The 27,631-nt window shown below is 40.3% G+C and overlaps 1 protein-coding gene and 1 long non-coding RNA gene across 2 annotated transcripts in view; one reads left to right on the top strand and one right to left on the bottom strand.

Moving 5' to 3' along the window:
• Nucleotides 1-4,533: 4,533 nt before the first annotated feature.
• The window catches only part of afap1l1 (actin filament associated protein 1 like 1), a 41,252-nt gene continuing 18,154 nt past the window's right edge, over nt 4,534-27,631 (top strand). Inside the window, exon 1 of the mRNA XM_012959795.3 lies at nt 4,534-5,078. Within this exon, the coding sequence (XP_012815249.2) occupies nt 5,063-5,078 (16 nt within the window). The 5' untranslated portion in view covers nt 4,534-5,062. The remainder of the gene's footprint in view (nt 5,079-27,631) is intronic.
• On the bottom strand, nt 24,213-26,406 carry LOC116409716. The gene is made up of 3 exons (XR_004221952.1): nt 26,234-26,406; nt 26,058-26,148; nt 24,213-24,310 (listed from the first exon to the last, which is right to left on the bottom strand). It is a non-coding gene; the product is annotated as an uncharacterized LOC116409716 (long non-coding RNA).

Below are 27,631 nucleotides of genomic sequence, written 5' to 3'. Positions count from 1 at the left end.
ACCGATAATATTGTACGAAACCTCGTTTCGTACGATATTCGGTGCGTGTATGGCATGTCGGCGAGTCATCCGATATCGCAGGAAGCTGCTGATATTACATTACATTAACATTTATTTATAAAGCGCCAACATATTCCGCAGCGCTGTACAATAAGTGGGTTACATACATTGGGCATACAGAGTAACATATAAAGCAATCAGTTACCGATACAAGAGGTGAAGAGGGCCCTGCCCAAAAGAGCTTACAATCTACAAGATCGGTCGACTCGCCGATCGGACCGGTTAAAAGATTTTGATCGGGCGCCATAGAAGGTGCCTGACCAAAATCTGCCGTCAGGGCTGAATCGGCAGAAGGAGGTAGAAATCCTATTGTTTCTACCTCCTTATCTGCTGTTTCAGCCCTGAACGGCTGATCGCCACGTGTGTGGCCACCTTTAAAGGAAAGGTAAAATCACAAGGGTGCCAAAACGTTATACACCCCCAGATTGCAATCGCTGACCTGAAACCCTGGGTTGGCGCTCCTGTTAGGAGCATTTTAGGCCAGATGTCAGTCAAGAAGGCCCGTCGGGGTGTCCATACATGGGCTACTAAATCAGCCTGAAGGCCTGAATCTTGTGAATCAGATGAAATTTGTGTTTGTGGACCTGTCACTAGGTGGTGCACCATTTAAGTCTTTTGTATGCAGTACTGACATTGTTGCCATACCCTAACATAGGGATGGCATCAAAATGCTTTGCAGATCCAGGTTTGGGGTTTATAGTGCCAAACACCCGCTGGAATTCGCTGCTCTCAAGTGAATAAATTTAGCACAGATGCTTTCTAAGATGGATGGATTATCCGTGGGCTGTCAGTGGGGGCTGGGAATAGATGCTCAGAAACATCTGGAAACCCACAACTTGTCCATACCTGTATCTGAACCACACAAGCAGGGAGGGGCAAAAATTATCTGGACCCCCCCTCCTGGTGGTCCTAATGGTTAAAGAAAAAATTAAAAAATCATTGGTGGCCAGGGGCTCTAATGGTAAATAAAAAGCATAGATGGGAATAATAAAATACACTCACACAGACCTGTGAAAGTCACAGCCTAGGGCCCAATTAGTGACATTATGAATGGTTGCAATGCATGCTACCAGTGCCAATTATGCCACCCAGGGCAGTTTTATATGTTTTGAGCATGATGGCAAAATGCCCCAAATCAGTCCCTGCCACAGTTAAATGCTAAACACCTGAAAGCATCAACTAGTGTTTTTTATCCTACATTGGCTAAAGAATAAAAGGGTTATAGTATGGTGATCCTTTATATATATATATATATATATATATATATATATATATAATCTTCATTCTTTAGGCCAATGGTTCACAAACTGTAGGGATGGCCCTCATTAGTGGGGCACTGGACCTGTGGGTAAGGGTACTCATCCTTTAGGCCATATTAAGTATGAATCCAAGATTCCAAAACCACTGCTCTATGCTACCAAGTCCTGTAATAGGCACTTGCAACAACTTCATGTTGGGAACTGTAGTGCAGAAACAACTGGAGAGCCCTAATGGGAAAATCCATCACTTCGTATGGCTAAATACTAGGTGTTTTGGTCTATGCCCATCATAAATGCAGCAATCCTGTAAAATGCCCCACAAAATTATGGTACTCTAGCCTTTGCTAGATATGATATACTGTATACACATACGTATAACATGCAGCCTGCTGTTCAGCACTGATGTGCCTATTAGCTGCAGTGTTCTGAGTGATTAAAGGAATGCTGGGTAGAGTAAAAGTCACATGGTGAAATCATTGCTGCTAATCCTTTCAGACTCATTTCTACGTCTCACTTTGAAATTTGTCACCAAGGCCTTTGTGAAGCTAAATCAGATTGGAGAAACAGGTGGAGCGGCCGAGCAGCAAAATCAGCCCACTCCCACGCCATGAGAATAGGGGGTATGAACGTCTGTGTTATGCAGAGACTGCTGGCAGCAGTGGGATAAGAGGGAGTCACATTGGGCATGCTGAAGGCTTTGGAGAGTTCAGAGGAACTACTATCGCAATTAGCAAAAATAATTGAAAGGGTGAGTAACAGTAAAGTTACTAGGGATGCACTTGTGCCAAGACTAAAGGGGTGCAGGGAATGCTGGGGTAGGTAGGGGGGAAATGGCAGTTGCCCACCTTGCTGAAAACTACCCTGAGCAAATATCTGGGTTAAGAGGTAGGTGATTAAAGCTACTGGGGAGTGCCTAACATACTGCCCCTCCCCCCTCTAGATTGTCTCCCACCACCCAGTGCGCCACCCACTATGGAAAGTAGAGAGACTTCAACTCCCAGAATCCATCACTTCACAATAGAACAAAGAGAGGGAAGAGTTGCATTACACTGTGAGCCTAAGGGTAATGGCAGATGAGGAGATTTATGGCCTGAGAGAAATCTGTGCTACCTATGGACAACACATTTTTTTTAAAAAATACCTTTGCATAGATGTCAGTGTGAATTGCTGGCAGTAAAATATGGTAACCATGGGAAATGCAGAAGGCAATTTATGTCTGGTGCGCAATTCTTATATTTTAGAGCTGAAGACTCGCAATGACACCAGTGCTAAGGTGTTTTAAGGAGATTAAAACACCATGTGGCAACACCCTAAGGGGGCAGGAGATAGTGATGTGCAGCTCAGAGGAAATTCAACCCACAACCTACCCTAAAATACAAAACCGTAATCTGTCCCCAAACCGTCTTCTTATTGAAGGCTTGGGTTAATCCCACACATTACTAGTAGGGTACTAGTCCCAGTAAGCAGAGATATCAGTTTCAGCCTGTAGAATCAAGTATGTTTTTAAAAGTAAATTTATATTAATTTCGAGCAGTTTAGATAGTGTTTATGCACCATTTTTTAATAAGCCCAAATGAATAAGATTATATTAGAAAAGGGGTATTTTTTCCTTTAAAACAGTTAAAACACATCGACACACTCAGACAGAACAAAACTGTAATTTTTTTATGTGTTTTTTCTTAGAGAGGCTTTGCTGTAACTTAGTAACAGGTCTGAAGCAGTGTCAAATAAACTATACCTTGATAAATTCACCATTTATATTACAGCTCTTTCTATGCCGTTTCTTTTATAGCGAATTTCGTTTTAGTCTAATGTCCCACCAGGAGATTTAGTCGCTGCGATTTGTAAAAAGCGAGTTCCAGTGACAAGTCACTTGTTTTGTCTCTACATAGAGAAGAATATAAATCAGCAGTACCTAAACCGACGATACTACTTCAAATCGCTTATCATTCCGAATCGCTATGGGACCCTTTTTCGAGCGATTTTACAAAGAAAGCATTGTCATTCAAAACTATTGGAATCGCTGAAAGTAAAAGCCACGGAGCGGGAAGTCGCTGCGATTTCCCCATTTCACTGAATGGAATTTCTAATTGTGGACGGGGTATATGAGCCTTGAATTTACGGGATATAGAATCGCTCCACTTATTAGGAAAAGACAAGCGACTTGTGCTGAAACTCTGTGAAAAAATCACAGTGACTAAATCTCCCTGTGGGACATTAGTCTTAAGGTGGCCATACATGGGCCGATTGTAGCTGCCAATATCAGTCCCTTGGTCCGATTCAGCAGCTTATCGGCCCGTGTAGGGGCAACAACGACTGGCCTGCTCGACCGATATCTGGCCTGAAATCAGCCAGATATCGATCAGGCAGGTTAAAAGATTCAGTCGGATCGGGCACGCAACGGCTCGTTGATGCAGTCCCCGAACTGACTGCACCCATTACAGTAGATGTGGATATTGGGAGAAGATCCATTCACAGGGAGACCTCGCCAGGCAAGCGGATCTTTACATGTATGGCCACCTTTAGGGTTCTGGCACACGGGGGAGATTAGTCGCCCGCGACAAAACTCCCTGTTCGCGGGCGACTAATCTCCCCGAGTTGCCATGACCCGCCATCCCGCCGGCTAACATGTAAGTCGCCGGCGGGATGGCACACGCGGCGGGGCGATTTCAGAAAATTGGCGAAAAAGACTCGCGAGTCTTTTTCGCCGATTTGCGCGAAATCGCGCCGCCGCGTCTGCCATCCCGCCGGCGACTTACATGTTCGCCGGTGGGATGGCAGGGGTAGGCAACTCGGGGAGATTAGTCCCCTGCGAACAGGGAGTTTTGTCGCGGGCGACTAATCTCCCCCGTGTGCCAGAGCCCTTATACATAGCATAATCTCTCCAGACCAGGGAAACTGGAAGTAGTTGGCTTTTGTTGAAATAGAAATACTAATAATAGGAGACGAAAGGGACACTATCTAGCAACTAGGGATATCTATCTAGCAACAAATGCTGCATTTAGTTTTAGTACCTTCCCCGCCTGAGAGCCGTGTGTAACAGTGCAGCATTGTGCCCGCCGCTAACATGTCAGCAGTCAGTCAGTACTAGGCAGCAGCTGCCGGCCCTACGCACCTGTCCTGTGGCGCATATTTTTGGAAAGCGCAAAGCAGTGAGATCCCAAAGGGAGATTATAATGTGAGAGGTTTCCCTGGAGTGGAACGTTTCTCGTTTCCTCTGGCACAGGGTGAGGCAGGACACTCCTCAAGAACAGACCCTCCCTGGAAAAGCTTGTCAGCAATGTGTGGGCTAGTGAGTGCAGAGGGGAGGGGGAGGCACTAAGACCCTGTGGCCTCTGGATAAGGGGGCAGAGGAGGAGGCACAGGAAAAGCTGTGGAAGTTGCAGTTGACTTTTTGCCTCCTTGATTTATCTAGGAAGGGAGATGAGAGAGGGGCAGGGGGCTGAGATCAGAGGCACCTCGGCTAATCCTTACTGCTTACATCCAAGCAGCCCTTTGCCTAATAACACTGCACAGATCAAGCTCATAGGGAAGCTATTAGCGCAAAGGGGAAATGCTCCCTTGCAAGATCTGGAGGATCAGATAATCAGCTCCTAAGATACCGGGGCAGCTCCACAGGCCACTACAGGGCTCAGTGCAGAGACAGGTCAGGTCTGCGCTTTTGAGCCAAGGCAACTTCTGGGCATGCAACACTGAGCAGCGACACTGAGCAGCCACACTGAGCAGCGACACTCAGCAGCGACATGGAGCGAATCAAAGGTAAGTCTCATCCTCTGCATGTTCTTGCGATGTACCTGTTAGGGCTAGCACACACACATATAGAACACATATTGGCAGTTATTATTTTGTTGCTTTCTGTCTTCTTGCCATGCTGGTTACCTGCTTGGGGGCATGTAGCAGTTTTATGGAAAGAAAGAAATTAGTGATGCTAGAAATGACACTGCTGGCTATAAACATGACATTTCCAGTCAGCTTCTTGCCATTGTAAAGTATCACTTTACAAAGAGAATTAAATATTATTGCCCCCTAATTCCTTCAGTTCTATTGTGTGTGTGCATGGCTACAGTAAGTTGTTATGTCCTTAGGGATTTCCAGTGAAATAAATAGGTTTCTATTGCTTTTGCTGTACTCCCTGCTTGCTCTGCTATTAGTTTGTGTGAGTCAGGGCAGCACATTTAATTAGCCCTTGACCAGACTAGCAAAGTGACTCCCCTTTCAGCACTCATTTTTCCTTTGTTAGCACAGGTTTGCCAAAGCCACAAACATTCTTACGTTAAGCCTGTACAATCAGGGGTGCCCATCCTTTCACCCTCTAGCTTGTGTTGCACTGAGAAAGTAGGGGGAGTGATAATAGAGCATGGCATGATATGTGTTCTCAGTACACAGCATGCAGGGTATATTTATAGTTTTATGAGGTCCAAAAGATGCAGATTCTTAGTGTTAAAATAACTAATAGTTTAAACCACTGATAGATGCTCATTCAGCCATTAAAGGAACAACCACACTGCAGGTTTTCTGGATATCTTCACATGAGAATAACTAGATGTCATCATTACAAGTCCACGTGCCATACTAAAAACAGACGTTGTATGATAACAAAAGAAATATTCATATGTACCTACTAATTAACTTTTATATCTGGCATTCTGATAAACAAAGCTAAAGATGGTTTTCTCAACTACAGTGCAATTTTTCAACTCGGGAGGTCTGAATATGTGCATAAAAACTGCCATTCTCAGACAGGGCTTGCAGGAATGACTGCTGACCAATCAGGAGAAGCATGTGGACGCATGTCTTGCACATCCCAGTTGTAAAAGATGGGTGTAATAGTGGTAACACACAGTAGAAAGCAGGGCCCTTTACATTCAATTACAGCTGAGAATAAAGTGGGTCAGAATACTAATACGGAACATGTCATTAACATTGGACCTGCCTGCTGCTGTTTTGGGGTTTTAAGTATCCTGCCAAATGAAGTGATTTGTATTGCTCCCAAGCCATATGCTTCTACTGGCACCTTGTGTGACCAAAGTTCTTGACATCGAAGCTTTCACTGATTTTCCTAGAATGATGTCATGAAAAAACGTGAATTCTTCCTTTACGACAAAATAAGTTTTCTCTTGTCTAAGCAAAGTCTTGTCTTCCTGTTAAGCTAGGACCGCTCATTCCAACCTTGACCTGAGTCCTTATACGTCTCATAGAACTCAAAAAACAAACAGTTCTGCAGTGTGCACCCTATTGGTTGCCATTTCTCTTCTACGCAGGATATGGAGGAAGCCGGGGCAGAGGGTGCGCCCAAGTCTCAAACTGATACCTAGGGGACCTCTGTTGCTACATTCCTGATCTTCAACCTCTTGTTGTTAAGCCATTGTTAAGCACAGCAGGAGCTTACCCTGACAGCTCATAAGCTTTAGCTGTGCAAAGGGAAACTGCTACATTCAATTAGTGAAAATATGTGAATGTAAAACAATAATCTTTCACACAGAAACAACCTGAATAGTAGCCTTGTTTATTTGTATTCTTCTAACAGAACCAAACCCTGAATGGCTTTCAGACTCGTGCAAGGAATAAACACTCTTGCATCGGAAAGGCTGCACCAAAACTCTGGTTTAAATCCACTCTTATATTAAGACATGTTATAAACATACTTAGTGACGCCAAGGTGGCCATATCAATGGGCCTGCTGTACATTGGCATTCAGTGACACTTCCATACAATACTGTACACATACCATAATTTTCTTCCTGTAAACAGTCGATAAAGTACTGTGAGTGTATAGATTATTTTACGCCCTGGAAGTTTTCAGTGTGCGTTTCTATATATACAGGTCCTTTTCAAAAAATTAGCATATTGTGATAAAGTTCATTATTTTCTGTAATGTACTGATAAACATTAGACTTTCATAAATTTTAGATTCATTACACACAACTGAAGTAGTTCAAGCCTTTTCATGTTTTAATATTGATGATTGTGGCATACAGCTCATGAAAACCCAAAATTCCTATCTCAAAAAATTAGCATATCATGAAAAGGTTCTCTAAACGAGCTATTAACCTAATCATCTGAATCAACAAATTAACTCTAAAAACCTGCAAAAGATTCCTGAGGTATTTAGAAACTCCCAGCCTGGTTCATTACTCAAAACCGCAATCATGGGTAAGACTGCCGACCTGACTGCTGTCCAGAAGGCCATCATTGACACCCTCAAGCAAGAGGGTAAGACACAAAAAGAAATTTCTGAACAAATAGGCTGTTCCCAGAGTGCTGTATCAAGGCACCTCAGTGGGAAGTCTGTGGGAAGGAAAAAGTGTGGCAGAAAACGCTGCACAACGAGAAGAGGTGACTGGGCCCTGAGGAAGATTGTGGAGAAGGACCGATTCCTGACCTTGGGGGACCTGCGGAAGCAGTGGACTGAGTCTGGAGTAGAAACATCCAGAGCCACCGTGTACAGGCGTGTGCAGGAAATGGGCTACAGGTGCTGCATTCCCCAGGTCAAGCCACTTTTGAACCAGAAACAGCGGCAGAAGTGCCTGACCTGGGCTACAGAGAAGCAGCACTGGACTGTTGCTCAGTGGTCCAAAGTATGTCATTCGGAAATCAAGGTGCCAGAGTCTGGAGGAAGACTGGGGAGAGGGAAATGCCAAAATGCCTGAAGTCCAGTGTCAAGTACCCACAGTCAGTGATGGTCTGGGGTGCCATGTCAGCTGCTGGTATTGGTCCACTGTGTTTTATCAAGGGCAGGGTCAATGCAGCTAGCTATCAGGAGATTTTGGAGCACTTCATGCTTCCATCTGCTGAAAAGCTTTATGGAGATGAAGATTTCATTTTTCAGCACAACCTGGCACCTGCTCACAGTGCCAAAACCACTGGTAAATGGTTTACTGACCATGGTATTACTGTGCTCAATTGGCCTGCCAACTCTCCTGACCTGAACCCCATAGAGAATCTGTGGGATATTGTGAAGAGAAAGTTGAGAGACACAAGACCCAACACTCTGGATGAGCTTAAGGCCACTATTGAAGCATCCTGGGCCTCCATAACACCTCAGCAGTGCCACAGGCTGATTGCCTCCATGCCACGCCACATTGAAGCAGTCATTTCTGCAAAAGGATTCCCGACCAAGTAGTGAGTGCATAACTGAACATAATTATTTGAAGGTTGACTTTTTTGTATTAAAAACACTTTTCTTTTATTGGGCGGATGAAATATGCTAATTTTTTGAGATAGGAATTTTGGGTTTTCATGAGCTGTATGCCACAATCATCAATATTAAAACATGAAAAGGCTTGAACTACTTCAGTTGTGTGTAATGAATCTAAAATTTATGAAAGTCTAATGTTTATCAGTACATTACAGAAAATAATGAACTTTATCACAATATGCTAATTTTTTGAAAAGGACCTGTATACATGTGGCTGAGCCTGCCATATTGCTTGTATTAGCAACACCTTTTATGAATAACCACTAGAGGTGCTGTTTATTTAGTAGAATATGAAGGCAACCAATATGGAAGATAGTATTTGTAGGTTAAATGGCAAATTAAGAAGTAGAATGCAGTGTAAAAATGACTACTGGTTGGTATATTAGCCATTTAACATATTAGTTGCACATTGTAATTGAATAAATAGTAATAGCATACTATCTACCACAGGAGTGGTACATTATTTTGGCAGCATTGGTTACACTTTTGTTGCACCTGTGGGTTAAGCCCATGAGATTTCTTAAAAAAAAAAGGCTTTATCCACAATTATTTGTCCCATTCTCATGGTGTCAGCCAGTGATGCTGATCTCACTTCTGCCTCATACAATAAAGCATTGTTTGGAGCAGTAAACAACATGGCGTGGAAAATAATAATACATGTCAAGCATGAGTGGTCAGGAAATTGAGGCAGAGAAAGACCATTGCAGAATTAGTGTGAAGGTAAACAAAAATATGTGAAAATTGTGATTAAAGTTTTCCTGTCATAATTTAAAAGAAATGTATGATGAGTAAGAAGTATAATTGCTGCTATTAGGGACACCCCCGGCCACAGGAATTTTGGAGAAATCACCAGGCAATCTGATCTTTGTGCAAGAAACACAGAAAGATCTTAAAGAAAACTGATATTTGCCCAATTTGGTCAGCTACTTGGTGGACAAAATCGGCTCACCCAATCTTGGCTTCAAGCAATCAACCAATCACAACGGATTGTGCCCAGTATAGTTAATGGACAGCCTGTTCAAGACATGATCAGTCACCAACCAGATCTTGGCCGGGAAAGGCATTTTTTGGATCCATGCACAGTCCACTGGGCTATAGACTCAGTCCGGGGTGAATGAGTCAACAACCAATTTATACCATCTTTACATAGCAGCCCACTCACTTATGATGGGAGATTTTGAACCACTGGAAATAGAAAATGTGTTCCCATGGGGGCCAGTTTAGAACATACAATGGGAACAAACCTTTGAGCCACATTCCAATCAAAGGTCCTTCTTCAAAATGTATCAAAGTATAACGGTATGCAAATTAGGTGCACTGGGGGATAACTATTATAGTTTAAATGTAAAGTGCAAGCATTTACTGCAGTACTTTGCAATATATTGGTGGGTTTACTAAACAAACAATGCAGCAAACAGAAACAAACATAGGCTAGAGGTCCCAGCTTGTCAGAGCTCTCACTCTACAGGAATGTTGACTTCAGAGCATGTCTTTTCACAGCTAGGGGTTTACGCTCTACCCTGCCACACAGTGATCTCAACACACAAGATTTTCATTGTTTTCTCAGCTGAAACCTAATTCCACCTAAGCTTTGGTACACCTTTCAACAACCTTTCTAAAAACGTGTGCTGACTTGGGTCTGGTAGAAGTCAGGTCAGGCTCATAGCCACACCTTTGAAATATATCAAGTAATAATGATTGAGGCCTGCATATAGACATTCAAAGTAGTAGGAGTTTGAAGAGCTAGGCTGGTGGCTCCTAAACTGTGGGGTGGCCCAGAGCCTTGGTTGTAGGGCCAAGGCGACGGTGGCCATAAAGTTCTTGGTTGTAAAAAAGGTAAAGCATCACTTGTCCAGCAGTTTTCAGAAGCCTTTATATTTAGGACCAAATATCCATCCCCTGGCACCTTTAGCATAAAGGCAACTAAGAGGGAATACAAATAAACCTTTTGAAATAATTGGCACCACACTTATTCAAGTAGCTAAGTTTGGTTCGATAGATACTGCCTGGGATTACTCTGCTTGAATAAATGTAACTTGCTTTCAAAATCATGAATGTATTTATAAGTGCACCCAGTAGGTTTTTGTATGGTTGCCAGTTGCTTTTAAAACCATGGAGAAATACATTGCAAGTCTAAATTAAACTTGCCAAAGATTGGGCAACTGCACTGTTTAATATGCTACTCTGCCGGTATGCAGCCAATATGGATATCCCCATCCTCTCCCACCTCCACCCTGGCTTTTTGATTCTACAGGATAGGAGCATTTCCTTTTTTTCCGGTGGTCTCTACTGCCCCCTCCCCAAGCAAATCCCGGCCTCCTCCACAGGATGCGGCCTGCACAGGAAACCTCTGAGCTAAAATCACTGACCTTGGCGCTGCACCTGACCAGTCCCCTCATATAGCATGGGAAGGGAAGGGCTGTTGCCAGGAACAGCAGCTACAGCGGGTTTTGGTACAACAGAGTCAATTTCTAGCTATGTGTCTAGGGTCTGATGCTTTGTTAGTGAAATGGGATGCTGTAAGCACTTCTACAGAGTACATATTGGCCTTTGTACAACTTCTATGTGCAGCCTACCAGCTATGCCTATTTTGGTGCAGAAAAAGCAAATCACAAACAATAAAATGGTTGGCCTTGTCAGAAAGGGTAATAGCCTTGGTGCATTAAGGGTGATCTAAAATGTCCTTGAATCATGTTGACAAGCATGTGCAAGCGAAGTGTGTTTGTATTGGGACTATAGATGCCTTAACTTTGCACCAATATCACTACTGCCACATAAACATCAGCTAAAGACAGCTTTAAAATAAACCCTTGCATAGTGCGACAGCTTTAAATGCATTCATCCATTACGCATTTTTCCTTTATGCCTTATATATTCTTACTGATCTACTTAAACATAAAGTTATAGAGAAATACCCTAAACAGCAACAACATTCTATATAAATAGTTATACATAACTAGCATATGATATTTAGTTAAAGAGAACCAAGAGGATTTGAGAGTGCTCCTCATTATTCACCAAACTTGGCCACTCTAGAGAGCCACTACATTGGGCTGCATTGTTGTTGGAACTTTGTATAACTTGCATTGTGGCAGAGAGGCTGCCTGTTTGTTCAGTGACTTTATGGCCACAGCTTAGAGGTGCATAAACCAGGCCTTTTAGCAGTATGTCAGCACTTTATAGAAATACGCCTGGGCACATCCATGATACAATTGCTGTTTATTGGAGCACAGGGGGCTCTTGTAACAAGTGGCAGTTTCTTTCCCAGAGCAGAATGGGTGTTTTCTTGTGATGGTTAATTCTGTGACCACCCAACCCCCCCCCCCCCCCCCCTCAGTCCACAATGGCACATTTATTGACCTGCAGCCCTCCCCCAGGTGTCTCAGAATCCATCCCAGTATGTAGCTCACTCACGGTTTGATCCAGAACAGGCAGCCTGTGTTTACATTGAATGCTCTGTGGCTGTATAAGGAGAAGGGAGATGTGACTAAATGCTGCCCTGTTCACCCCTTAAGCTTTTTTCATTCTGTGTTTGAGAACCACTCGACGCCTACCCTACACTCCACAAAGTATAATCCAAACCTTGACTGCTCTATTCCAGCATTCCATTAATGCCTGGCACTCGGACAAACTCTCAACACTAATGCTTTAACCTTGGCACTTGATGGTTCTGTAGCCTACTGTTAATAAGCAAATATGTGTGATTTTGAATAATTGTGCCTTTATATCCGCTAAATACATTTGACTTATTAACAGGGTTTACTTGGCAAAATAATATTTATTTTCTATACAGGTACCAGAAGGTATATAGAATATATAGCCCATTATTTATGTACTGATAAACTTACAAAATGAAATACTGTCCAGAGTATTATGACTAATACTTATGTACCAGGGATATTGGTTGTTTCATCAGTCAGCCAGGTTTAAAACTTTCATCTGCTTATGCTTTTCAGCCACTTCCATTTTATGGTTCTTTGTATAGTATCTGTTCATTTGGCCGGTGGTCTGATCATTTCAATACCATACAGGCTCCACAAGTTTACAGCCCCATTTAATCATTGAGTCAGCGAGCAAGTCAACTAAATGATATTGGGCACACACCCTAAACTCTTGTTAGGAGATTATAACCAAATGGGAGGGCTGTGAGAAGTTAAAAGAAATGTTACAATAGAAGCTATTTATAAGGCCTCCAGTGGCCCAACAAGTTATCTTGGGTGAGGAGCTGAGCCAGTACCACGTACCACTTACCAGTACCACTGTATCTCCAGTCATTCTTTCTTGTGAAGTTTTTAATAAAAACACATAAAAACCCTACAAGACAGGAATATAAATGCAAGGTTGAAATAATGATACAGTTACACAAATATATTAAGCAAGAGGGACTAACAAATGAAAAGATAGTAACATAGTTAATGTTAGTTCTTTTTTTATAATAATAGTATATTTCATATAATGAAGGCATGTGAGCTGTCAGGGAAATATTATAAAAGCAGCTATTAGCAATATGTGCAGCTGCTGTACTGTAAACCAACCTACCCAATGGCATTTCTGTCCTCGCCTTTATCTGTTATATTTAGAGCCACATGTGCTTGTGTCTATAACATGATAAATATATTTAGAAACACATATTGAATTAAAGCTCGCTACAAATGCCTGTGGTTTGAGCAACTGTTAGAAAATGATTCTTTGTTAACCTTATCCACCTTCAAAAGGATGGCAATAGGGCTATCACACGTGCAAGCTTTGAAATAGCCTAGACATAGGGAAGGTTGCACTGCATTACACTGGGGGTGGAAGGTGGAGACTATAAGGATTTACTTGACTTCTATGTGCAACCAAAAATATGACTGGTTACTGAGGGTTCCTAGACCTAAATTTGCTGGATGGAACAAGGTCTTGAAGGGACAGTAGTCTGCCCCTCCTTCCTTCTCAGTCAGTCATAAAGTCACTATAATTGTACCTACCTTAATGTCTAGAAGCCCCCTTAAGCTTATGGGCTCCAGTGCCCCTGGACTAGCCTTACTGGGAATAGTTTCACCTCACTTTTAAGCCTTCAGAGCTGTACTTAGCAGGACTCTCAGCACATATATCTGCATTACAGCATGAGTAGTTGATACCTGTCTGTGTTCTACAGCATGTGGTCTTGTGGGGTCCTTGAAGGGCTTGTATGAGTGATGGAAGGCACTTAAGTGCTTATGTATTGTAACACTGAGAAGATAGCTAAGGGTAGTTTTTGAGTTACTCTTTTGCTGGTGTTTAATCAGAATTCTATACCAGCAATGTAGTTAGGGAAAAAGAACAGAGACTACATTTTAAAAGGAATATTCTGTAGTATGTAGTGTGTGTTCTGCAAGAATGGGCTCTGCAAAGACATGTTACATGTGGTACAGGAATCCTCCTTTATGTGGGTTTCTTTTGTGTGGCTCTGGAAAAAAACACTAAATAAACATTATATAGAAACTTTCTCTGAAGATGAGAGAAAATCCCTAAAATTAGCTTTTGTTCAATTTCATGGCTATGTGATCCTGTTGTGTCTCCAGTGTTACAATGTCACAGTAATTACCATTACCATTAGAAAGTCGTCAACTGCTCCTCCCTGTGACCCTAAGGTCTGTGTAGTTTTATTTAGGAGGATAGAATATCTGAGGATTTTCAGCATGACATTATAGACTGCACTATAGAACCGTGAGAAGCTTCATGCAGGGGGAATACATAAAGGCACTGTGCTGTGTAGTGGGTTGCAATGATTTCTTTAGAAGCTGTATATCAGTCATATATCTATATATAAGAAGACAAGGTGGAGTTTTAACTTTAGCTCTGTATGGTTTACAATTCACCGATGGTAAAATATTCTACCACTTGCCCTTGAATATAAATAAATGAACAAGGGAGCATAAATGTTGTTTTATATATCTTTATTTTAATTAGTAGCCTAGAGCAAATTCATTGATTAGGAGCCTACACATAATACTCCAGAAAGTATGAAGTGAGTTAAACTTGCTTCCCCAGTCTAATTAAAGAGGGAATCAGTCTCTGTACATCTATAATATCTCCTTATATGGCTCATAAAATAATATATACACCTACTTAACAGCACCAGGTATCAAAACAAAGCTAATATTTTGGCCTATGGCACGTCAGGTGTTTTAACCACTGCAGTGACCTCAAGGAGAACAGCAGCAGCCACATCATCCTTTTTCAAAATGACTGGGAACTGCTCTACCCACTGGGGGTGGACAAAAGCATTTTAACAGCCACTTCGCTGCCAAAAACAGGTGTACCATAGGTCTTAGGCTGGGTCCAAAAAGAATACTTTTTCTCAGTGTATAATCACAGAGAGTAGGCTGCTAAAGGTTCTTAAAGGAACAGTAACACCAAAAAATGAAAGTGTATTAAAGTAACTAAAAGATAATGTGCTGCTGCCCTGCACTGGTAAAAGTTGTGTGTTTACTTCAGAAAGTCTACTATAATTTATATAAATAAGCTGCTATGTAGCCATGGAGGCAGCCATTCAAAGGAGAAAAGGCACAGGCACTTAGCAGATAACAGATAAAACACTATTGTATTCTACAGAACTTATCTGTTATCGGCTATGTAACTTGTGCCTTTTCTCCTTTTTTCCAGCTTGAATGGCTGCCCCCATGGCTACACAGCAGCTTATTATATAAATTATAGTAGTGTTACTGTAGCAAACACACCAGTTTTACCAGTGCAGGGCAGCAGTGCATTATATTTTTATTACTTTAAAGCTGTTTCATTTTTTGGTGTTACTGTTCCTTTAAGAGCCACCATAATGCATGTGAAAGCTTTCCATAGTCTCAAGTCTCATTGTAGTCTGACCAACATGTAGCCTTGATTTGTGAAAGGCCACAAAAGTTTGGTATCTATACAGGCTCCAGATTGTCATGGGTGATGGGTAGTCATCAGGACAACATTTTGTAGAATAAAAGATACAGCCATACCCAGAGATATCTCTGCAGCTGTATAGTCAAAATCTGTTCAATGCTGTGGTATATGCATGGGGCACCTAGATTCTTGACAGTTGTGTAACAGCTCTGTTATGTAATTGTTAGAGGTCTTGATTCAGTAATATCTCCTGGGCCCTTGCCATGGTTCCTGAAAGATTTAAATATCGATGGCCTGGCTGTGCGTAAAATTCTTGTTCTGCTCTAAACATACCACTGAAATTGTTTAAACTGCTGTAGAGTAGCTTTCCGCAGCAGACACAGAGATGTTCTAGGGGAGAAGGGTGACAGGAAAGAGACAATAAAAATAGGAAATAACAGGACAATGTGGTGTAGGTCCAATTGGAGGATACTCTGGCTGGCTGGGCTATAAATACACACAAATAAAAGCCCCCTCTAACTACACAGGTTACTACTGAATAGTTTTTCAGTTGACTTTCAGATTTACTGAAAATAAATTCATTCACCAAAGCTTTTTAATATAGAGAGGACTCCCAAGCATCCCCTTCCTTAGACAAATTTCTTTCCCCCGTTCTGTCAGTGCTTCTCCCTTGGGTTTATTCACTCCAACCGGCAGTGCAGTGACATCACAGCGCTTCCTTCCTTTGGTAAGTACTCATTTCCCTTCTATCTCAGGTGAGGGCCAAGAATGTTGTTTGATATTTCAGTTGTATATGTGCGTGTTCTGTTGTCTCTTGTGCATGTTTATCTGTTCCTGTGTTTGTTTCTCTGTATCACTGGGAGGGCCACTTTTTACGAGAAAAGGCAGTACATGCAAAGCCATTGGAATTTATTTTGGGTTACTGTTGTTAAAAATAATTGTTTCCCCCCAGGGGACAGTATTTTTAACATGGCAAAACTTTACGTGTTACTTTCTAGATATTATTTTGTGCCCTCCATGTGGCTCCTTGCCACCTTCTGAGGTATATAAGAATGTGGTTAGAATGAGAAATCAAGGAATACTTGAAAAAATTGTTTTTTTGAAAGCCAATCTTCCTGAGGTTCAAATTAAATGCCTTGTATGAGAAACAGATTTTTGTGATAATCTCCCCTGAAGGAAATACAGTGAATAAAGTGGCCACCGTAGTGAAAAGCATTGGAATGCAATTCTAATTAACACACTATTACTTTGCTATGTAGCATTTTGCATTCAACAATTATAAAACATATCAAATTAGACATAGTATTTAATGAATGATGGTGTATGAATATAGGTGTAGGATCTACTATGTGAAATGCTTGGGACTCAAGGTATGTAATAAAAGGCACTAAGTTTGCCTTGAAGCAGTAACCTATTTCAACAGGTGACCAGTAAATGCTGCCTTTCAACAGGTGACCAGTAAATGCTGCCTGCTGATTGTTTGCTATACAGTGTGCCTCTTTCCATTTTTATGTGCATTTAATTGTGAAGTATAGCTTGGCAAAAAATATAATATTGAGGTATACTTTTCAATCAGTCACTGTGCGGTTTAGGCTGGCTCCCAAAATCATGTCCACTATGAAGTCTGTGCTACAAATTTGAGACTTAATATACAATTATATAGTCTCCTTTAGCCCTTATTTATTGCTCATGAACCCTTCTGTTTTCCATGCCAGTCCTACTGATATTCTAATTACCAGTGCTGTTACAGCATCAGCATGGAAATGGTATATCTTGTGAAGTGTTCAGTCTGCGGGGGCAGGTGCATTTTCTCCCAGGGTGATAAAGATCTCAGAGGGTGATTGGGTGTCTTAATGAATGTCCTTCCCTTAAGCGCTGATATGAAATAGCGCTGCACACAACCAAAAAATAAAAAGAAGGAGGTTAGAAACAATTGCTCTTATGTATTCAGTACCAGTATCCCTTATCAGTGCCTAAGGGGAATGAGAAGGAACTGACCACTCCATTAATCCTCTTCCCTTCACTTCATTAACCACCCCCTCCTCCCTATGTCTTGGGCTCTTGTGAAGTTGCCTTCTTATTTGAACACAGCCCATAGATATGCTAGACTGGACAGGCTGATGTCATAACAAACACACATATCTTATTGCCTGAACCAGCACACAAAAGGGTGGGTTAGTTTGCAGTCAGTAATAGTTGTGTTCATCAGCTATGTCATTTCTGAAGATTTTATTATTTCTCTAAACTTTGCTATAAGATGCCATTATACTATTTTAACATAGGGTTAAAAAAAGACCAGATCCATCAAGTTTAAGTTTTAAGTAGATTTCAGTATCACAGTAGTCTTGGATACTATGCTTGTTCAAGAACTCATCCAGGCCCCTCTTAAAGGCATTAAAAGAATCTGCCATTGCAACATCACTAGGAAGGGCATTCCCCAACCTCACTGTCTTCACCATGAAAAACCACCTACACTGCTTTAAATGGAAGCTCTGTTTCTCTAATCGAAAAGGTTGGTCTCTGGTGCGTTGATCGTTTTTATGGGAAAAAAGAACATCCCCCATCTGCCTATAATCCCCTCTAATGTACTTGTACAGAGTAATCATGTCCCCTCGCAATCACCTTTTTTCCAGAGAAAACAACCCCAACATCGACAGTCTAACCTCATAGTTTAAATCTTCCATCCCCTTTACCAGTTTAGTTGCAGTCTCTGCACTCTCTCCAGCTCATTAATATCCTTCTTAAGGACTGAAGCCCAAAACTGCACTGCATACTCAAGGTGAGGCCTTACCAGGGACCTATAAAGGGGCAAAATTATGTTCTCATCCCTTGAGTCAATGCCCTTTTTTATACAAGACAGCACTTTATTTGCTTTAGTAGCCACAGAATGGCACTGCCTGGAATTAGACAACTTGTTATCTACAAAAATCCCCAGCTCCTTCTCAATAAAGGATCCCCCCAACTCACTACTATTTAGTAGATAGCTCGCATTCATATTATTTCTACCAAAGTACATAACTTTGCACTTGTCCACATTGAACCTCATTTTCCATTTTGCTGCCCAGTTTTCCAATTTTGTCAAATCGCTATGCAAAGTGGCAGCATCCTGCATGGAACTTATAGTTTTGCACAATTTAGTGTCTTCAGCAAAAATAGAAACAGTACTTTCTATGCCCAACTCCAGGTCATTAATAAACAAGTTAAAAGGCAAGGACCAAGGACTGACCCCTGCAGTACTCCACTAACAACATTGGCCCACTTAGAAAATGTTCCATTTACCACCACTTTTTGTAATCTATCCTTTAGCCAGTTCTCTACAACATAAGTTGTAGGCCAATATTCCTCAATCCAATCATTAACTTTCCTTTATGTACTGTATCAAATGCTTTAGCAAAGTCTATGTAGATGACATCCACTGCCATTCCAGCATCAAGGTTCCCGCTCACCTCCTCATAAAAGGCGACTAAATTCTGGCAAGATCTGTTATGCATAAAACCATGCTGGAACAAACTTATAGTATTGTGATTTGTATTGTGTAAATGTATTCAAGTATCTTACCCCTTCCAAAGGCTTTCCAACTACTGATGTCAGACTAATAGGCCTATAGTTTTGAGGCTGAGAATGGGATCCATTTTTAAATAGTGGCACCATATTAGAAATTCGCCAGTCTCTCGGCACCATGCCAGACCTCAAGGATTCCTGAAAAATTAAATGAAGAGGTTTGGCAATCACATCGCTAAGCTTGTTTAATACCCTGGGATGAATCCCATCCGGTCCAGGACCTTTGTTTACCTTTACATGTTCAAGTCTCTTTTGAATTTCCTCCCGAGTGACCCACGCGTCAGTAGCTATATTACTAGAACTGGGTCTATTAAAAGGGAAGCCTTCATTAGCTAGCTCCTCAGTTGTATAGACAGATGAAAAATAAGAGTTCAAAATTGCTGATTTTTCCCTGTTCTCATCAACCATCTGACCCCCGTTATAATAAGGTTCCCACCCCTTCTTGCTTCATTTTTTTTCTGTTTACATATTTAAAAAATAATTTTCGATTTCTGTTACTCCTAGCTGCAATACCCCTTTCCATCTCTTTTTTAGCTTGCCTGATAGCTTTTTTGCATGCTTTATTTGCTTCCTTGTACCTGATGAAATTTTCTGCTGTCCCAGCTAACTTGTATGCTTTAAAAGCACGTTTTTTTCTTACTAACCTCAACACTAAAAATGTAAAATGGCCTATTAATGGCTACACAACAGCAGGGGAGAATGAATGAAACAGGTGAAAGTACTGTAACTTTATGGCATGTAGGGAGGCATTTGAAATATTTGCTGAGTTAATAGAGCCACTACAATATTCTGCTACTTTTTGAGAAGCCAATAAAACACCCTGTCATCTGTAAAATGAAGTTTTCTAAATGACACTTTTTTGGGATACATTTGGCTCAACAAGCTCCTGATATTAGAAACAGAAAAAAAGTTTTCACCAACAATCTAACACTAATGGACCCTCAGTTTTGGATTTCTAGAAACCCAGGAGTGGTCTGCCAAACCACTGCTCAGGGGCCCAGACCCACAGTTTGGTAAAGACTCTATATACATTAAATCTATACCAAGCATATCTTCACACCTTGCTTCTTCAAATGGAATGGTCCTTTCCCTATCTATTTTAAAATGCTAATTTAAGTATCAGTAGTATGGAGGGCTTCTCTTAAAAATTGTTCTAGTGTATCATATTTATTCCAAACTTCACATTTTGAAGAAAAATGCCAAAAATCATCTCAATCGAATTCTAGTTGTACTGAAATTTGCATTTTGAGGCAGTAATCTCTGGTAGGTTTGCCATAACCATCACTAAACAGCAAGCTCTGCATTCTACAAACTGTATAATAAAATAATAAAGTTGCATATAGTGTAATTTAAAGCAGGACTTTCAAACTAATGCCAAGGGTTGTGAATTTGACACCAGTTATGTAAAGTGCTATAAAGCTGGCTGTGTGGCTGTTTATATACAAAGCCCTTTTCCTGAAAGTCGCTCTTCTGACTGGGTCCTGCTAAGTGGTGGATGAAACCATTTTTACTGTGCCAATTAACTGCAGTGGTTGACCTGGTTGAACTTCTTCTTACATGAATACCAGTATGAGCTCAGAGGTCTGCAATGCGTCTATGTATAAGGGTGAAGGATGCGCATCCTTTCTAGAGAAAGAGTGGAGCTTTTGTTCACAGTAGATCCCCTTCTCCCCATTTCACCGTGTCAGACTGTGTGTTTCTATAAATGAGCATCTGCTTTGAATCTATAACTATTTTGAATTTGAAGTCCAGCATTGTCAGCGGGTACTTTAGCCCCGGGAAATTTTTGTCTCAGTAGCAGAACTGAGGTAGGCTTAGAATTAGTCTGACCGCATATAATTATATGAGCGGGTGATCATGCATCTCCATAGACCGGTAACTAGACTTCACTTGTGTTAGTCTGCAGGAAACTTTCCACCTGACCTAGCCAGGTAAACAGCCTGGACTTTAAAATCTAAAATTGTCATAACCCCAAACTAAAGTTTAATGGTCAATTAAATCTTCAATTTTAATTTGGCAATGGACAATTTTACAAGTATGGTAACTCAAAGTTAGACCTGGTCAAGAAAGTAATATTTTTACTAGCCAAATTGGTAAAATATCACCCAGATTTCAACCCTAACTGCAACTCCTAGAATCCCACATCTCCATATTGAGATAAAACTTCTGGCATTGTAGTAGATATCATGTATAGTATGGGATGCATAAGGATAAAAAGTTCTGCATAGTGTCACAGATGTGTGATTTTTAGCCATAATTCTATGTAAATTCATTAGGAGAAAAGTGACACACTTCTTACTGAAGGGCATTTTGCTGCTAATCATTCCTGCCTAGGTAGCAATGTTCTGCTTGGTGGCATTACCCAGAATCCCATGGAGCAAACCTGTGAGGCATTTCATTCCTTGCTTAGGGCCTGGTTATCTGGGGCTATTAATCTTCTGCTCTGCAAACAAAAGACTTCAAAGGGAGCCCTACTTTCCCTGCTGGGTAATCCGATCCCGCAGCAAAGCATATTCAGAGCTAGTGAAGTCCATGCCAGCAGGAAATGTTTAATCCATCCCTCCACTGCTGTGCCCCCATGCTGCTGTGCCCCGTGGTGCTGCTTCACTGCGCTCTTCCATCCTCTGTATTATGTCACTAATTATATGTCATGGCTGCCGAATGAGTAATGCTTGTCTGTGACATCTGTATCTGTCCCATCCTATATATACCTCAGTTTTTTCTTTTCTCTTGCTTCCTCACTAGGTTATATATCATTCTTTGTATCCTTTAATTACATGGTGCTGACACATCGTACACTAGTGTGTATATAAGATATTCACCTTAAGGGAAATGAATCACAAATACAGCTGAATTCAAAATGGTTCGCCACATCATTTTTTTCCCAAGAGCAAATCTAGGTCATAAGGCCTTGCTTCAGAGAAATACTTTAGCTGATGCTATAGGGCTGTATGAGTTTAAAGTTTCATCTTGGACCTTAGAGGCACTATGGTGTTGTCATTTTGTCATTGTGTTACTAACCATGTGGTACACCTTACCTTATAACCTTACCTATAACATGGACTGAAGCTTTGAACACTATTGTTTTAGGGTTTAGTTACCGTAGAAGACTGATTTAGTGTTAATGACCATCTATATAGCACAAGTGATTGGGCTAAATAATTGTTTCATATTTTTTGTGCTGTACAATGTTGTATAAAAACAATATTTATCTTTCCAAATGTTTTTTGTGTACATCTCACCAATAGTAAGTTGTAATGAATTCCCGGCCCGATGGCTGATAGAAGCTGACACAATACTGCAGATGGTGGAAATACGAGCAGGAAATTCTCCCCAGTGCAACATTTCTCTTTTTTTGTTGTTTTTTCTGTTTGAAATGGAACATTTTCATTGATGAATTTTGACAGCCTTTGTGCCACAGTATCAACCTAAAGTGAAATTTGGTGATGCTCCTCAGTCAAAAAGTGCTGATTTAGTAAGGGAGTCAGTGTTTCTCTTGGCTTGGGCGAGCTGGAAGGAAACAGAAGGGACTCATAGATAGAGGTGTATTAGATGCTGATGTGTTTAGCTGGGGTGGTGTCAGGAAGGGAAGTGTTAGGAGGATGTGCAGTTTACATCCAGCACAGTAGCAAACATGGAAAGAGACCTAGGGCCTATGCCAGAGGCAGGCTGCTCTCAGTACAAACACTGACACTCAGCCATCTTATTTCTTTATAAAAGCTTTGTCCATCTAGACGCAGATGTCAATCAGCACAGAAACACAATCAAGTCTTTTTGTTTTTGCTAAATATATTCACATATTACCCTGTATACAACCAAGTGATCTTTTTACCTAAACTAAAACCCCCTCCCCTTAAATGGCAGGTTAGAAACAGATATACAAATATAACAATAATAAATAACAAATATACAATAAATATATATTTTATTAGTGTTATGGCATAGGGCTGTAGTGCTCTTCTAGCAGGTATGGTAAGTGAAGCTATGCATTATGTTTTGTACGATTTTCTGTTCGTGTGGGTTTTGAATTATTGTACCAATAATTTTCGTACCATGGTGATCGGTTATTTAGTCGATCAGAAAGGTTAGAAAATTTCAGTTAGATAACAATAAAATCTAAGCATGTATTATGTATCTGACAATATTCTTGGGTGACCTACAGCGCATTTCTGGGACGTCAATTTCGTACAGTCTGCCAATTATTTTATTTTCAGAACATCCTCCGAGTTGATAATTTTAGTACCTTATCCTACAATATCAGTCTGAATAGTGGTTTTAGATCCTTACATTTAAAAGTGTGATTGATATCCGAGCATTCGTTGGAAGAAGACTTAAATCTGAACTTGATATGGCTAGCTTTATACTGATGCCTTTTTAGAAGGCTCCAGAAACTGTGATAAGAAAGAAACATCAAAGCACCTCATATGCCATTACTCCTCCAAGCTGAAGGCAGGTGTATTCATTCATAAGGTGCATGAAAGAAGTGGAAACAGGGCAAAGACTTAAGGAAGGCCTGGGAGGTGCACAAACAATTATGAGAAGTTTGCAAGGAAATGGAAATAGGAGAATTTAAGTTACCATGGAAAGGGAGAGTGTGCTAGTATCACAAGGTGCCTACCCCCTGCTCTCTGCTTGTTCCCTGCTTTGTGTTTGAATTAAAGGACCTTTCCCAGCATTGTTTGTCAAAGCTGGCCTGATCTCATGGATTGTTTGCACAGCATTAACCCTTCACCTTTTCAAGTCTGTCATTTACAAACTGCCACTGTGCTGTAGCCAGCCATCAGCCAAAGTACAAACAATATGTAACCCCTTGTATAGTGACATTGCTATTGACCTTTGTCTGCAAAAAAATGGATTCTCAGCAAGACTGGGGTATAATATTTTCAGATATGAACAACGGGTTATCATCATAATATAAAAGGTAGAAAATTACCCAAATTTTAGGTAACCATTAGCTCGTGAGCAACATGTTGTTCACCAACCCTTTGGATGTTGCTCCCAGTGGCCTCAAAGTAGGTGCTTATTTTTGAATTTCTGGATTAGAAGCAAGTTTTGGTTGCATAAAACCCAGTGTAAAATCAAACAGAGCCTCCTGTAGGCTGCCGGTCCACATAACTCTTATTTGCACCCCCAGGAACTTCTTCCATGCTTGTGTTGCTCCCCAACACTTTTTCCATTTGAATGTGGAACACAGGTATAAAAGGTTAGGGATCCCTGGTATAATGAATATATTGCCAACTTCTTTCCTTTAACCTAACAAGTACCCATGGAACAATAGCATAGGGTCATTTACAACAATGTCTTTATTTATCTGTCAATCTAAGCCTCTTCAGATAATGAATTGTGCTGAGGGGCCCAGCCTGAAACGTTGTCCTCGATAACCCTGTAAATATATATTAGGTTATAACACTGTGCCAATTTGTATAACTGGAAACTTAATTTTGATACAGGTATGGGATTCATTATACAGAGACCCATTTTCCAGAAAGTTCCAAATTTCGTGAAGGCCATCTTCTGTAGATTCCGTTTTAATCAAATAATTAAAATTTGGAAAATTATTACCTCTGTAATAATGAGTACCTCAGTCTTCAGTACAGTACAGGTATGTGACTTGTTATCTAGAATGCTCGGGACCTGGGGGTTTTCGGATAAGGAATCTTTCTGTAATTTGGATCTCCATACTTTAAGCCTGCTAAAAAGATCATTTAAACATTAAATAAACCCAATAGGAATGTTCTGCCACCAATAATGATTAATTATGTTAGTTAGGATCAAGTACAAGGTATTGTTTAATTACAGAGGAAAAGGGAAATATTTTTTTAAAATGTGCATTATTTCCTTAAAATAGAGTCTGTGGGAGATGGCCCTTCCGTAATTTGGAACTTTTTTGATAATGGGTTAGTGGATATCTCTGTGATAATAAAACAGTACCTTATACCGATTCCTAATATATAATTAATCCAAAACAGTCCTATTGGGTTCATTTAATGCTTAAATTTTTTAGTGGTCTGACAGTCTGGTGATCCAAATTACAAAAAGACCCCTTATCCAGAAAACCCTAGGTCCCAAGCATTCTGGATATCAGGTCCAATATAGCAAAGCACCAACACTCCAAGTTATTTCATTCCTATTTTTTTTTTATTAACCCATATCAATGATGGTCAATGATGGTCAACCCATATCAATGGTCTTTTGATTTTTATTTTATTGTCTTTTGAGTTGACTGTGCACCTGTTAGTTTACTCATATATTATGAAAGCATGTCTATATGTGTATATAAAATAAGTGAGGCCTAACCAGATGTTTTTTAACAAAAACAGCTTGAGCCCAGAAAGCCCTAAAAACTACAAATACATCCCCAGTTAGGGCTATAGTTTCTTTTTTTAGTGCCCACCTGCTTGATTCTGGGATAAAAACAAAGTAAAACTAGAATTTCCTCAAAAACTAAACAAGGAAAGCGAGGTATTAAAATGCCATTTAGCTGAGAACAAGGTGATAATATAATCCAGTTATGTATATACATCTTTGTAAGAAAAATATTTTTGCTTCTTTGGAGAAGAGATCAAAGCAGGTTCCCAACAGTGAATTTCTCCTGCAGGATGTTACACTCCTGTAATGCATTAGTTGCTCGCAGCCCACCTTTAAAGGAACAGTAACACTAAAAAATAAAAATGTTTTAAAATAATTAAAATATAATGTACTGTTGCCCTGCACTGGTAAAAGTTGTCTGTTTGCTTCAGAAAGACTACTGTAGTTAATAGAAATTGCTGTTGTGTAGCCATGGGGGCAGCCATTTAAATTAAAAAAAGGAGAAAAGGCACAGGTTACATAAGAAGATAACAGATAACTGTGTAGAATACAATGGGAATCTATGCTACTTATCTGTTATCTGCTTAGTAACCTGTGCCTTTTCTCCTTTTTTCAATTTAAATGGCTGCCCCCATGGCTACACAGCAGGGTATTTATATAAACTGTAGTAGTGTTTATAAAGCAAACACGCAACTTTTACCAGTGCAGGGCAATAGTACATAATATATTAATTATTTTTATACACTTTCATTTTTTGGTGTTACTGTTCCTTTAAGGCAATGATAATATTAGCAGAATTGCAGATTTTCACTGATCCTTACCGACATACAGGCAGCATGAGCTTGTGTGTGTATCCCAAATACTGTGTGCTTCAGCTGCTTCCCTTAGATTGCTCATGGCTTTCCTGTGGCCCTATTGGTAAAACTTAAAGCAGTCATGTTAGTCCATGTGTAGCCAACTTTACAAATCCGCATAAAATGTACGTAAATACACTTACGTCAGAAATTCGGTTTCCTTGTTATCATGCTAGTGCAACCTGACCTTATGAGGAGTCATGTCCTGTTTCATAATGGTGCCAGGGTACATGTCATTTCATGTTATAACTGCTGTTTCTTTCTTCTTGCCATATCTCTAGTTATAAAAACAAAAATAACAAAATTATTTGATGTGTCTCAGGGTGTTCTAGTGCAAATAAATCTACCTATGGAGATATGCATACACAACGTGTGGGTGTCTGGGTTGCAGGAAGTAGGGGAAACCTTTGTTTTAGTAAGCGCTCTGTGGTAAATGGATTTTGTGGTGCTTATGGAAAAGCTGTCAGTCATTAACAGGTAATTGTACATTCATTACTTGCCAGGTCAGATTATATGGTTTAATCTGAGGTCACATAAAATGGGTGTTCCTCAGGAACTTCCCCCTTTCCTTTTCTGCCACATTCTACAACAAGGTGCAAAGAGCTCTGACAGAAACAGAGGCGGGAGCTTGCACTTCCTGTCACATACTTTGAATCAGAAAACTGCTGTTTATTTTATTGCAGATCACTGGGATCCCTTGGAGTGATAAACCATTTACAGTTTGCCTATACTTAACACCCTGACATTTTAGAAGCCATACAGTGAATATGACAGAAGGCTACAGGCTATTCTTCAATATTTCATAAGCAGGGGATATAGTATATATCGTAATAGACAAGAGACAGCTTTGGATAAATTATATGTAGTATAAGTTAAAGAATAACTAAAGCTTAACAAAAAAAGTAGGCTAAAAATGCTGCATTTTATGTTTAAGTTAACCACAGCCATTTAGCAGTAGATCTGAGCCACCAAATGTGCACCAGTAGCTCCCCATCTTCTTTTCTTCACACACCCTGGGCAGCTGTCAGTTGCCTGAGTTTAGGGACCAATGCACAATATACTGTATATATGGGATATAAATGTCACAATATAGGGCAGCTTAAAAGCCAGTGCAATTAGGATTATGCTCTTTATTAATTTGAATGTAAATTTAGAATGAATGCAAAGTTAATTAACCTCTCAGTTTGCTTGCTGTCGTACTGGATAGAGCCGTTTGAGCTGATCAAGGATAATATAACTAGTTTACCAATAGCTAAGGCTGTAGTATAATTTTTGTGTAGTTTTATAATATGGATCCCATACCTGTATATAATATTGATACCTTATTGGAAGCAAAACAATTCCATTGGGTTTGATTAATGTTTAAATGATTTTTCAGTAGACTTGAGGTATGGGGATACAAATTTAGGATTTCTTATTTGTTATATGGAAAACCCCAGGTCCTAAGAATTCTGGATAACAGGCCCCTTACTTGTACTGTTATAATCTTGCAGCTGTGACTTCGCAAAAGTTATATTATATATTGGATTTCTATTACAATA

This window comes from Xenopus tropicalis, chromosome 3, assembly GCF_000004195.4.
Source record: "Xenopus tropicalis strain Nigerian chromosome 3, UCB_Xtro_10.0, whole genome shotgun sequence".
NCBI lineage: Eukaryota > Metazoa > Chordata > Amphibia > Anura > Pipidae > Xenopus > Xenopus tropicalis.
Note: the sequence above shows the minus strand (reverse complement) of the source record. Positions and strands in the feature narration are given on the sequence as shown.